The sequence below is a fragment of the Rhea pennata genome, chromosome 1 (assembly GCF_028389875.1).
Source record: "Rhea pennata isolate bPtePen1 chromosome 1, bPtePen1.pri, whole genome shotgun sequence".
In the NCBI taxonomy this organism is placed as follows: Eukaryota; Metazoa; Chordata; class Aves; order Rheiformes; family Rheidae; genus Rhea; species Rhea pennata.
The window spans coordinates 192,356,797-192,369,954 of NC_084663.1; the positions used below are offsets into that span (position 1 = coordinate 192,356,797).

The 13,158-nt window shown below is 36.9% G+C and overlaps 1 protein-coding gene across 6 annotated transcripts in view; it reads right to left on the minus strand.

The window, feature by feature from the left end:
* Positions 1 to 13,158, minus strand: part of FRY (FRY microtubule binding protein) — a 256,359-nt gene that overhangs the window by 77,413 nt on the left and 165,788 nt on the right. For all 6 annotated transcript variants that reach the window (XM_062567139.1, XM_062567142.1, XM_062567138.1 and 3 more), the window contains 9 exons: positions 11,316 to 11,571; positions 10,027 to 10,209; positions 9,056 to 9,142; positions 6,985 to 7,244; positions 6,404 to 6,593; positions 5,515 to 5,639; positions 5,267 to 5,324; positions 1,730 to 1,821; positions 1,367 to 1,539 (listed from right to left, as the gene is read on the minus strand). In XM_062567139.1, the coding sequence (XP_062423123.1) occupies positions 1,367 to 1,539; positions 1,730 to 1,821; positions 5,267 to 5,324; positions 5,515 to 5,639; positions 6,404 to 6,593; positions 6,985 to 7,244; positions 9,056 to 9,142; positions 10,027 to 10,209; positions 11,316 to 11,571 (1,424 nt within the window). The remainder of the gene's footprint in view (positions 1 to 1,366; positions 1,540 to 1,729; positions 1,822 to 5,266; positions 5,325 to 5,514; positions 5,640 to 6,403; positions 6,594 to 6,984; positions 7,245 to 9,055; positions 9,143 to 10,026; positions 10,210 to 11,315; positions 11,572 to 13,158) is intronic.

The following is a 13,158-nucleotide window of genomic DNA, read 5'->3' on the forward strand; positions in this document are numbered from 1 at the left end:
CAGTTCCTGCTGTCATGCCAGTGAATTGACCAGCTGCTGCAATCATCCTGCCCTTTGGCTGTCGGGCCAGAAGATCAGTGGGAGGCATTGCCTCTGCAGAGTTTGCAGGCCTCTCCTAGACGCCATGGACAAGTTACTACCTAATTGGTCATTCAGAAGAACCTATATAAGTATTGTTCACCGGGCGTTTATTAAAGAGAATGACAAATTGTTACTGGTCAATTATTTTCCCCTGGAAACTATGCTGGAAGCCAATAAACTCTAACTAGACAATCCGCTTGCAGGTCAGTACGAGCAATGCCATGAAGGTGGTAGACGCTGACACAACAAACATTTGTTTGCTAGGAGTTAAATGTTATGGGTTGGGTAATTACTGGCATATTTTAAATTTGGCTTGTTAGCAGACAATGCATCTCTTTATAATTACATGCTGAATTATTTAAATGCATCAGTTATTACTGCATCCTCTCAAAACATACAGCATAGCTGTTTCATTGTCTAAAATTCGTAAAATATGCAGTCCTTTCTTTTGCCATGTGTCTTATCTAAAGTGAGAATAAATGCAAGTAAGAAAACTTGTGTAAAGTGTACAACACAGCAAGTGTAGAACTTTGATAACAATTTGCATACTGGGAATTTACATTAAAGCATTTTTTTTCTTTTTTTTTTTTTTTTTTGCCCTAACTGTACTCTTTTGAATTCTTTCTTATTTATTGTTACAACTGCTGTTCTGTCCTGTCATAAATAATAAGAAGATAGCAAATGTACATCATTGAGTAAGCTTCAGACTTTATCTTCCACTATTTATACAGAGTCCCTTAAAGCAGGCTTTTTTTGTATTTTTTGTTAATGGAATTACTTTACATTTCTGAAATGATCTTGCAGTATACAAAGCATGAAATCAGACTGATCTTTGCTCAGTAAAAGGCAACTGGAGTTTTGAAAAAAATGGGATGAATGCTCAAAACCTTGGGCAAGTTTTTTCCTGTTTTTAATACTGTATATTTTCTGTACCTACCTATATTTTTCAAAGTCTGACTGTATTTATAAATGAGTCTAGCAGTGAAGTCAAAGGGAAGCAAATAAGGCCCTGTGTCAAAAAAATCTGGAGCCCCAAAAGGTCACAGATAATTTCTTTGCTGAGCTTCTAAAGAGACCACTGTTATGTATGAATATGAGAAGCTTCATCAAGATTTATTGATATTCAATCTGTCTCTTGATAGACTTTTTCACTATTTTGTCTGTACATTTGCCAGACAGCAATTTATAAACATTAATAAACAGACAAGAAGAAATAATAAATCATCTTTCCTACAGATATAATAACTGTGATTTCATAGTATGTTGAGATAATTTAGTGCCATACCTGGAACACACTGAATCAAGTTGGCAATCATTGCACTGAAATGTGCTCTCATATCCTTAAGAATTTCAACTTCTTTATCGTTTTCAGCCTCCAGAAGCATTCGAGTCAGATCAACATACTCTAAGAATAAGGCTCCAAGGGCTAACGTATCTCTTTCTAAGGCTCCATTTGTACTGGCATAAAAAGGAAATTGCACATTAAAATAGAGTAACAGTGTACTTATACTACAGCTTTCTGATGACACATAAACATCTCTATCTATTTTAGAGTTCTTCAAAAGACATCCTGACATAAACTCGGTGTTGTAAACAGTGAAAACTATTTCATTTAAAAACCAGTATTTATGATGAGTGATAGTCCTACCTGTCACTTATAACACCAGCATCAGCAAGTAGTTCAAAAATTCGCAGTAACTGTAGTCTCAGCAGATCTCGGCGCTCTCGACGTTTCTTGTTCTTGGAATTTAAAAAAAGCAATCATTTTTATATGCATAGGTGCATATATTAAAAACCAATAACTTCATAAATCTCATCCAAACAGACAGTTTTAAGAAGTCTAATCTAAGCATTTTCTTCATGATGGAAATTGACTGCATTTGGGTATTTAACAATAATTTTGTATTTAAACTGCAACACAGATATAAGTATGTTTGGATTTTTGCCCTTATAACTATTCTGAACAAACTGGTAACAGCAATGATAGTCTTCAGTGAAAATGTGGACATGACAGTTTGAAATTGAGGACGAATATTAATTAATATTCAAAGTTTCTGTGCCAAAAATGTACTTTCTTCAGGTAGCACAGTATTCATGTTGGCTTTATATTATCTAGTCTGGGCACTGTAAGGCACTGCGAAGTGCAGAATGGCTTGTCAGACCTCAGGTAAATGTTTTAGTGTTTAGCTGCTCTTGAACTCAGTAATGCTGCAGCTACATTACCATTCATACTCAAGTTAGTTCATTTGAAGACATTTTTCTAGTACAACAGTGTTGGATGCACTGATTGCAATGGCTGCACACACAGTCAACATATTCTTCCTATAGAATAGGTCTGCACTGTTGTTAACTGTTCATTTTATCTTAGTAACTTCCAGAAAGCTCTCCTCCCGTCTTCTGTTTTGCCCTTGAAAGATGTGGATGCAGCAAGGCTTTTTTTTTTTTTTTTTTTTTTTTTTTTTTGTTGAAAGGCTAAAATGGCTTGTTGCTTTCTACCCTGCATCTCCACTAAGCAAAAAAAATTGAGGTCGAAAAGGTGCTATTGCACTCAACAAAGAAATTTGCTGTCAGAATGAGAAAAACTCAGAGAAAGCTCAAATTTTCCTTTTAAGGACATAAAAAGGCAATACTGAGTCAGATCAAAGGTTTATCTCACCTAGTGTTCTGGCTTTGCCACAGGCCAGTAGCAGATCTTGGGAAAAGAAAAGTGATACTCTCCCTAGTTTTCTCTCCCAGAATTGGCAGTCTGCAGCATCCTAGCCAAAGGTTTTATTCAAATCTTTATGCCATACGATTTGCCCTATTTAGAGTCCTGGCTTGTTCCCTTTATATGTTAAAGAGTTCAGGGAGCACATGTAGAGGAAAAGCAGTTTCAAGCCTGCTATGCAGTCTTTTTGTAATACAGTACTTAACGAGCACAGCTATCTCCTGCAAAAGAGAGGTGATGCTGTAACACCACGCTGAGACAAGTTCTGTTTGAGTTCCCACAGAAGGATCTTGTGTAATGCCCTTATTGGTTTACTCCTGCAGTTCTCTTTCAGGAAGATGGGCCAGTCCTTCAGAGTGTGACTACTAGCAGAAGCAACGTAGGAAGTAATGTTATTGTCTCTTGTTCTCAGATCTCTCTGCTGAAATGTCAATTGGTTTCACTTGCTCTTACAGTTACAGCACACTGTAAACATCTGCACTCTGGAGGTTCCTTTCCAGAGGAGGGGCTGGATATCATAGATATCAGTAAGGCTGGAAGGGACCTCTGGAGATCATCTAGTCCCACCTCCCTGCTCAAGCAGGGTCACCTAGAGCATGCAGGATTGCAGCAACTAGGACCCCCCTTGCTGAAGCCCAGGCTTGAACCAGGGACCTTTAGATCTTCAGTCTAACACTCTCCCAGCTGAGCTACTTTGGTCCCCTGACCAAAAATGCATGTTTCCAGAAAAGGCAATTCAAGTCCAAGTGCTCTTTGAGAGTGCACAGGCAGATATGCAAAGGCGAGTGGTTGCTGTGACAGGTATACTAATCCACTGCTGTAACAGGTATACTAATCCACTTCTGTCCAGTGCAAAAATAAATAATCTTCAAATTGAAGACTTCAGAGAGGTGGAAGACACACAGGTGGACTGACGTGTTCCCACAAGGTGAGAACAGCAGAGGATGTTTGCCAGATACAGAGCTATCAAAAACTGTTCATATCATAATTAGCATCGATGAATTGCCTGCAGAGTGCATTAATTTTTGCTTCTATATTGGGCGTAGCTGAGAGTCTCTTTTCACCTATCCAGGATTTAACTTCTTCCTGTCCACCATTCTCTGCATGGCTTTTGCACCAAAGACTATTACTGAGTAGACGGGAATAACAACACACCAGGTCACCCTGAGGATACCTTACTGAAACTGCTGTGGAGGACAGTGCAATGAATACACAATTGAAATTACTTGACAACGAGGTCAATTAGCCTGGGCAGAGCAAAATGTTAATGCAGTGACATTGCTTTTGGCACATAGATTTACCAGCAAAATAGCATGGATGCAATGGCTGTGTCTGCACTGTTAGATGATCAGGGTCTGTTCCTGGTCCCAAACCAAGCAGCACAGACCACCCCATATTCTCACTGCTCTATTGCTTGTCCCATGCCAAGAAGACTGGCTACATTCATGTTGCCCAGCAATACTCACATATGGCTCCTGTGGCCATAAGACAGTATCACAATATGTCTTCTCATCACAAACTGTCTGATATAATATGAGAACTGTGTGACAGCCAAAGTAGTGCTTTTGTAACTCGCCCTTAGGCTGTTGCACACGTGGAGGTGGGGGAAACACAGTAGAGCAAAAGCTGCAGGGATAGTTTGGAGGATGATGCTCAGCAGGTTGGTGCTTTTGGAAGTTGTTTCCGGGAGTGAGCTATCTCTAGAATCAACTCAGAGTTTTGCTTTGGAGCCAGCTCCAAAGCAGAGCCAGAGAGTGAAGTAAAAATTGAGCAAGGTGGCAACTGAGGTCCAATACTTGAGCTCTCCCTATTGCCTTCTTGTTTAGCAGCACAGAGACATCTCATGACTCAACTGCCTAGTGAGGCTACTGAATCTATCACTAGAGATATTAAAAAAAGTTTAGATAACATCTGCCAGCAAGACAGGACTAGTTGATACTCTCTTGGATGGACTGGAGGATCTGATAGGATCCCTTCTAGCACTGTTTTCTGTTAACGAGGGTAAGTATGATAAAAAAGGTGAAAACTCTCATGAATTTGTCACTGTTGACCTGCTGCATTTAGAATGAACAAATACAGTCCGTTGAAACTCAAATAGATGACCCTGCTTATATGGCAAAAAAGTGCATTTGAACACTACTGTGAAACATGCTTGTAGCTCAGCTGTGTGTGTAAGTGGGTTTTCAATACTTCTAAGTTCAGTATGAAAAGGTTCCACATTTGACTGGATTCTTTTTTTCTTTGAAAGGATTTCTATATTGTACATTTAAATCAAATTTAAATTAAAGCAAGTTTTAATAGAATTATTGAAAGTAATGTTCTTATACACAATTATTAAAAAAATTGTTCCTTGTAGAGCTAAACTTGTTACGTCTACAGTCCAAAAGAACATTTTTGTTTTTGAAGGAGGTAAAATCATTACTTCTAAATTCATTTTGCAGTTTAAACAAACAAGTACATTTAATTTCCTCAACTAACCTCTGGTCTTCTTTCTAGGGCTTCTTTCATTAGTGGGTGAAGTTCTTCTACTAATTCCCTAAATTTAAGAAAAGAGATCTTTTAAACAAAATCTAACCTTCTCTGACAAGCATCAATATTTTATTTATTACAGAAAAAATAATTTTTAAAGGGCAAATAAAAATTTGAGTATATTTAAATTACAATAAAAGGTTACTTGCATTTGAATTAGAAGCATATCATTGAGATTGTGATAAACAGGGAAGTACCTGAAAACAAGGGAATTTGTTCTTCCAAATCCTAATACAAGTGATTCTGTTATTTCTATGCTTTCAAGTCTCATCAAAGGTACTAACTGCTTTAGTAAGACACCAACCGATGGAGTTCCAATAGCCTAAAATATATTAAGAAATCATTGACATTTAATTGTGAAGATTGTCAGGATTATCAATATTAAGTAAACACACATTTTTACAAAAAGCATTGTCTAAGAATCAATATACACTTTAAAAACATGATGAAATGATTTTTCAATTATGGGGATTAATACATCAGGCTAACTGGATGTCTGATACATCATATCGTATCAAGCCTAGCAAGTAAGTAGAGCTGAGAAATCTCTGTGCTTTCATTCAGCATATTGTAATTTCCTGAGTTTGTAATTTCATTAAGATATTCAAGTAATTGCATTTGTGGAGCTACTGCTCCTCTCAGGCTGCTACTAGTTGATTCTGTATTTCATATAATACCTCCTCATGTCCTACAGGCATACAGTTTTCAGAAATGCACCATTTACTGTTAGTTACTGCTTAATAACATTGTAATTTTATACATTGGAGCGTTCTACAAGTGAAGTAAAGGGATGACAAGCTAAAGTAATTAAATAGAGCATTTCTACACTTTGAAAACACATCATCCAGAACAACAACAAAAAAGTAATATTTTGAAAATGCTACTGCTTTTGCCAAATATTTACTAACACATTGTGTTATACAGATGAATGTTTTAATAGTTAATTGTATGCCTTAAGCAGCTTGCATGTAGCAAAACATTCATCTAACTAAAACACTTTAACCAAGATGTGATTTCACATGCAGATACAGTTTAAAACTTTTCTAGATAGATTCAGAATAATTTGTTTGAAATAGGATGCATCACCTTATTATCATAGTTCACTGTACCATCAGGAGTGGTAGCCATGATCTCTGGTGTTGAAGCACGCAGGTGTCCTGGGCTCATAATACTGGGTTTTGCCACTCCAAAACAGAGAATAAGATAGTTTCTCCACAAAGTAACATAATTGTCTCCACTGCTTGCTGTACTTGTTTTCTTTGCATTAACAGGAATACTAGAATTAAAAAGAAAAATTAATTAGAATTCATAATTCAGTTTCAGACCTTAATTACACAATACTTTAAAATATTTTTAAAGGGCATGCATGTTTTTAAACACAGGCATACATGCTTTTAAAAGCATGTTTTAAAACATTGTATAGCCACAAATGTTGTTAATCAACATGGCATGATACATGGAAAAAAATCACTGAAGGTGAAAAACAAGAGTGTCAGTTGCAAGCTGCAGTTATCAAACTCAGAACTCAGTGTTTGGGTAGTAGTGTTGCAGGACATAGTAGTGTTGCAGGACTTATGAACCAATATTGAAAAATGATACAAATACAACTTACGCTAAAATCACACAAACCACATAAAAATGAAAGTTACCTGCAGATTGCCACTTACTTTGGATCCACAAGAGGCATTATCAACTGTAGCCTAGTGAAAGCATATGGCCAAGCATAGCTGAGAGCTGTAGGACAATGTTTTGGTAAATTTTCTTGTCGAAGAAAACTGAAGAGGCACAGAACCCATGGGTCTTTGACAGACTGTGCAAATATCCACACATGGGAAGGACTTTTTACATCGTAATGGCTATTTACTAGGACCGCATTCCATTCCACTAGCCACTGCAAGTCCACATTGTGTGTTAACGGGATTGCTGTCTGTAAGATAAAATAAAAATCACAATGAGAGTAATCTACTCCCTGTCATGTTACCGCTTAGCATTCATGTTTATTTTCAAGGTCCACTGCCACCTTCTACAGCATTTTTCAAACCAGCACTGTCATGGCTCCCATCATCTTGCCTCGTCACTCAGAAGGAACTTTTCACAAATGTTGATAAGAGCTGTTTCATTATTTTCCCTCAAGTACCTCCTTAATAGTCCTGTTTACTACGATAGGCACAAGTAAGACAACAACTTGCCCTATAATGCCCATGCACTATAGTGACTACCTACCATGCTGACCAATATAGTCTCACTGCTTCTCTCTGTTCTCCTCTCTGCCTGCACTGTCTTCAGTATCAGGATGCAGTCTATAGTATGTATAGACTATGCTTATGTTCAGTGTTTGAACAAACAGCCGGACTTTAGCTCATGCTATGACAATGCAATACAATAAATGAAAATACAATACAATAAATATCAATGTTATAAATAATAGTCATCAGAATTCTGCACGGCATTTGGATACAAGTCTAGGGAATTAAAAGGTTGAAGTAGGTGCTTAAGTAGTTTACTACAACAAGGTTTTAATTCACTTTAAGCTCTGCTACCCTCATGAGAAAGTAGGGCTCTCACCACATCAAGAAATCATTTCTCTACTGTAATCTAAAATATTTTCTTAAGAAAACAATCTTGTGGAATGAAAATTTAAACATGCATATTTTGGCATCTTTATTATTCAACTAATTTCACTCAAATAAGATGTAACAATTGTCTGCATCCTGCATCCACTGTCACAAAAATAATTGCTACGTCATCAGTCCCTGCTGTACTGATCAGAAACCAGGTACACAGGCAAGACATGTGCTTTGCTATATAATCAATGCATAGAATTAAAGGGCAAAATCCTTACTTTCCCCTACAGAAACTGTAACACTCAAAACTAGATTCTGTTACAGTTCTGTTATTTCAGCTGAATTTCCTAATTCCTGGGTTGCAGAGTCAGAATGTCTCTGGCTTGCTCAGTTTCTGGCCATGCAACATTTCTGTTTTGGGCTGCACAATGGCCCAACTTCGTTAGCTGTTGGTTGTTCGCTTCCTCCCACAGCAAAGCTCCCAGCGTTACTGTTAGGGTACTCATCTGACAAGGGAAGATTACTGCTTCAAACTTCATTAGGCTAAAAAGTGCCCAGAATCCAAAGTTTCTGCTTTTTGGACAAATGTATCAATCACTAAGATAAGTGGCCCAATGTATCAGTACTTCTGACGATATTTTTTCACATAAAAAATCTATGGCATCTGTGCTCCCACTGGTGGCATGTTAGACATAGCATACGCACACCTAGAGAGTATGCCCATTAGGCCCATGAGAGAAGAAAAAGAGAATTGTCCCATATATGAATTACTCTAGAACTTAAGCTTAGGTTTGCAGACCAGGGCACCTCTGAATGAGCATGGAAGTCAAAGCATATGATCTTCTGCAACTTCAAGACTGATCACAGAAGTGAATGCTGACTTTATCAATGTTTCTTTTGGATGCAGTATCCAGGTCCAGAATTTAGGCAGTTTTGATTATGCTATTTATTTTTTAATATGTAGTATCTTCTATATTCATAGTACGATGTTTTTCATGGAACAGATTGCCTAGGAGGTTGCGGAGTCTTGGAGATCTTGGGTAGATGGCTGGAGCCCTCAAGCCGTAGGATTTCTTTGATTTCCTGTAGCCTTATTTTTACATTTAATGTATGATATTTCTTATGTCCATGTGCTTTGTAAAGACTAGCAGTAATAGTAAAAAGTAGTACTTACTGAATCTGAAACAGCCACATGAATAAAACTTTCAAGAATAGAAGAACTTAATTGATCCATGACATCAATCATAGGCCTGTCATCATCCTACATAACACAGAGAACAAAAGTCAACTGCTTTCCTTAAAAAATTGCTTCTTTTCTTGTTTTTCTAGTACATGAAATAGAACCACCAACAAAATTATGAAATGAATCTAAAAAAGATAAAAACAAAGATTGGTCACAATGGATGCATACTGTCTTTTTTCTATTAATCTCAGAACAAAGTCCTCCAGGCTGTGGTTGGAAATGGAAGTTAATTAGTAGCTATAGCTCACTGTTTACTGAACAAAAGTGCATATCAGAAAATCCCATAAGACTTTAGATGTCTGGTATCAAAAGACTAAAAAGCTAGTTTACTGTTTATTAAAGCATTCCTTTGCTATGAACACACATATTTGTGTTCTTCGGCATTTAGATGGCTCACTGAGCTGGGATTGCCAACACACAACACCGAGTCTTCATATTTTTATATCCATAAAAAAAACTTGGACTTCTTTACTATACAAGGAAAATGTATGTGAATAATGTTAAATGCGTCTTGTGCCGTGTTTTGTTACAGAGTAGTATGCTACAGGAATGAGTTTTGTTTCCAATACAAATGTATAATGCTGACAATACAAAAATGATCCACCCAGAGAAAAATTACTATATAGTGCCTTTTACATTCACATCACATTAAGAGAAAAAATGAAGTAGTTGTGTATGTTTCAATTGAAATTGAGGAATTTTTGGATAGAACAGTAGTGTTACATTGCCCAGTAAATGGAAAGGTATGCAATATTCAGGCAAATAAAAATGGTAAGTTCAGACAAAGTGCTTACATAATAAGTGACTTGCTGCACTGTAATTATTACGGTAAAAGCAACTGCAATATCAGTTTAGCGCTTTACCTTTGGAAAATCTTAATTCAAAGTACCAGAAAATCATACCTCTGCCTGGCCAAGGGCCAGGAACAAAGCACGGATCTCTCTGAGGATTAAAACAGCTAGTTTACGTGTAGCAACTTGGAAACTACATAGCAGCACCAGTGCAAATCCTTCAACTGCATGTAGTACGTTAGAATAGGGACTTCTTTCTGACTGTATCCTGTGGCTGGATCCATTTGGTATCAACTATAAAACAATACAAGGGGAAAAAACAGAATGACGGTGTTTAGAAACCAGGTCTATTCAAGTTGGACATGCACCAAATAAAAATGGAGAAAATAAAATAAAAAATACTGAAGTAGGACACTGACAACACTCCCTCAAACCACTGAGATCTATTGGTTAAGTTACCCTGTTCCACAAAACAAGTATATGAGGGTTGGTTATTTTAGACAAATCTTTTGTTTTAATTTAAAATTCAACTGCCTGCTTTGTTACATCTGCTAGTAAACATTGGCTTAATCAGCCTGTGAAGGCTTCATCCTTCTTCCTATTCCAGATAACAGGGTCCTTAGGCCCTCCTTCACTCCTGCAGCAGGTAGCCCTTTGTCTGGGCAAGTGGCCTCTAAAATCTCTCACCAGATAGAAGCCCACTAGGAATATTTACTGAAAATTATGTAGGATTGTCTTTTTTTTTCTTCATTAACGATCCTCCTTGACACAAAGCAGACATCATGGTTGCCGAAAGGAAAGCTGGGTTTCTGGCTCCAAAGGTCAATTGGGTTAAGAGGCAGTGAGCCTGAAAATTGTCTCTCCTTATAAAAGTAACTGTGGGATACAGCAGATGGGAGAAATTCTAGCAGCAGCAAAGCTGTTCAGTTCCCAGGAATGTTTGTAGCACATGGAGACAGCAGGCTGATAGAAACAACCAGGTTCTTTGATGTCTCTGAAGTAGTCAAATGAAATGGCTAAGGGAGAGGAAGATCCACTTCACTCTCCCTTACATTCCCACTAGCATTATCAATCACTTTCAGTCCTGAGAAAATGTCCTTATGTCCTTTTGTCACATCTACGTGCACATATTTCAGTTTATACGCTTTTGTTGACATGCTTATTTTGGTTTGACATGCATTCTCTTATGTTGCTCAACAACAGCAACATCTGCTGTATTACACAAGGAAATAGCTGTCCTCAAAAGACAGCTGAACTAATTACATTAAAAAATCTTATGTAGTGAATTCTTCTCAGGTGAGTAAATACAAAACACTTTAGATACAGCAAACCAGGGAACATGATTTCAGCCTTCAATTAGTATAAATATTGGGACATAAATCTCCTCTGAGATTTCCTACCTCTGAAGATCTGGTTTTCGCCTGCTCAGAAGCTTTTCCTGGAGTGTGTATTACAAGCTTCCACTGTGTAAGCAACTGCAGCAGCAACTTCAGTGAAGTATCAAGAAGGGTATGATGCATATCATTCACTTCTCGTAGCAGAAAATTAGTAAAACCAAAGAGTACATCCTCCCGCCAGTCAACAAAATCAACAAGTAGACCCTGAAGAGAATTCTGTGCAATGTGTCGAAGTTCATCATCCATATGTATAGACAGCCTGTCATAAAAGTAAATGTCAGGTAATAAAAATCTAAGGAATGTTTCTTGTCATTAGGAACACATGTTTCTCCGTAAATTAACTCTGACAGAAAATCCCCAATGACAATGTAAACTTCAATGATACTAGCACAACTTTATTATTACTGACCACATTTAACAACTTTAACCTGTTTTTACCATAATTCTTGAAACAACAGTGCCTGAACCCATTTATGGATCCAAAAGAAGTGTTTGCTCCACTCCAAAAAGATGGTATCTGTAAAGAATGCAATTTGGCAGCTTTGCTGTCTCACAGACCAAAGACTGCTTTTTATCTGCTCACAAAATCGTGAATGATTTCTGCTTAGTTATAATGACAAGAGTCTTATAGGATAATATATAATGTCATCATTTATGTATTTATTTACTTCCTTTCAAAAGAATCACAGACTAACAGACTAACTGCCTAACAGACAAAATGAACCTTTAGCCAAGAAGTGAATCATAATTATTGAGAGCAAATATTCCCAAAAAGTTAAAAAAGGCATCTTAATTGAAAAATGCTTTATGTTTTAATCAACTTAAGATAGGGAAGTAGAAACAACAGCCTCAGGATATTCCATACTTTAAAAAAAAACATCTGACAGTCCCCAAATCATTCTGAAATACAGTAGAATACAGTCAATATAGAAGACATTTTTAAATTTTATTTCCTTCTGTATTTGTGTCCTGCTGATGTTCTTTTCCATCACAAAAATGTTATATACTTTCATTTGATACAAAAATTAAGAAACCATTTCTTTTTTGGTAGCTTGGCAGAATAAAGCAAAATCAAAATCAGATTTTAGCTCATTGCCTATGATGCATTTTGCTTTCATTAATCAAGAGCCTAATTTTGTGTAGTGTGTTAGCACTCATCTTTGAAGTATTTTCTTTACATATAATGGAGTGGAAAATGAGGATATATTGTAAAGAAATGGATAGAAATCTAGGAGGAAAACCCAGCAAAAGGCAGTGGACCTAGTTCTATTCAGTTAGAAGAGTTTGATGAGATGCAGCTCAGAACAAAATTGGCCCATTACAGCTGCTGGTTCAGAGGTAAAGGAAATTTCATAGTCAAGTCAAAGGAAAGTGACTGCCATGAAACATCCCCTCTAGTGACTATGACTAACTGCAACACTTTAATAAGCACATGACTTTCCACATAAATTGGGAAATATGTTATTTTGTTGCGCTAGGGAATGACCATTTTTATCTCCTCTTTAGAAAGCTAGAAACAGAAAAGCAAGCAAAATCCCTTGCAGCATGGTTCAGTCATCCATGAAATGACTTCCACCATGACACAAAGTAATAATGGAAAAGAAGATACAAAACACTTACAGATTGTAAGCCCAAGTTGCTGTGCAATGGCACTGGACATTATCAAATGAGATGAAAGTGAAACTGGGCCTGAAAATGCATCTATGTATTACTCTAATAGTGGAATCTGCTAGACATAAATTCAAGGCCAAGAACTTCTTTTCATATTCAAGAAGACTTAATCAAAATAATAACTATTAGTAAGTTTACCTTGGCAAAGTACCCCTTACAAATGGACAAATGATAT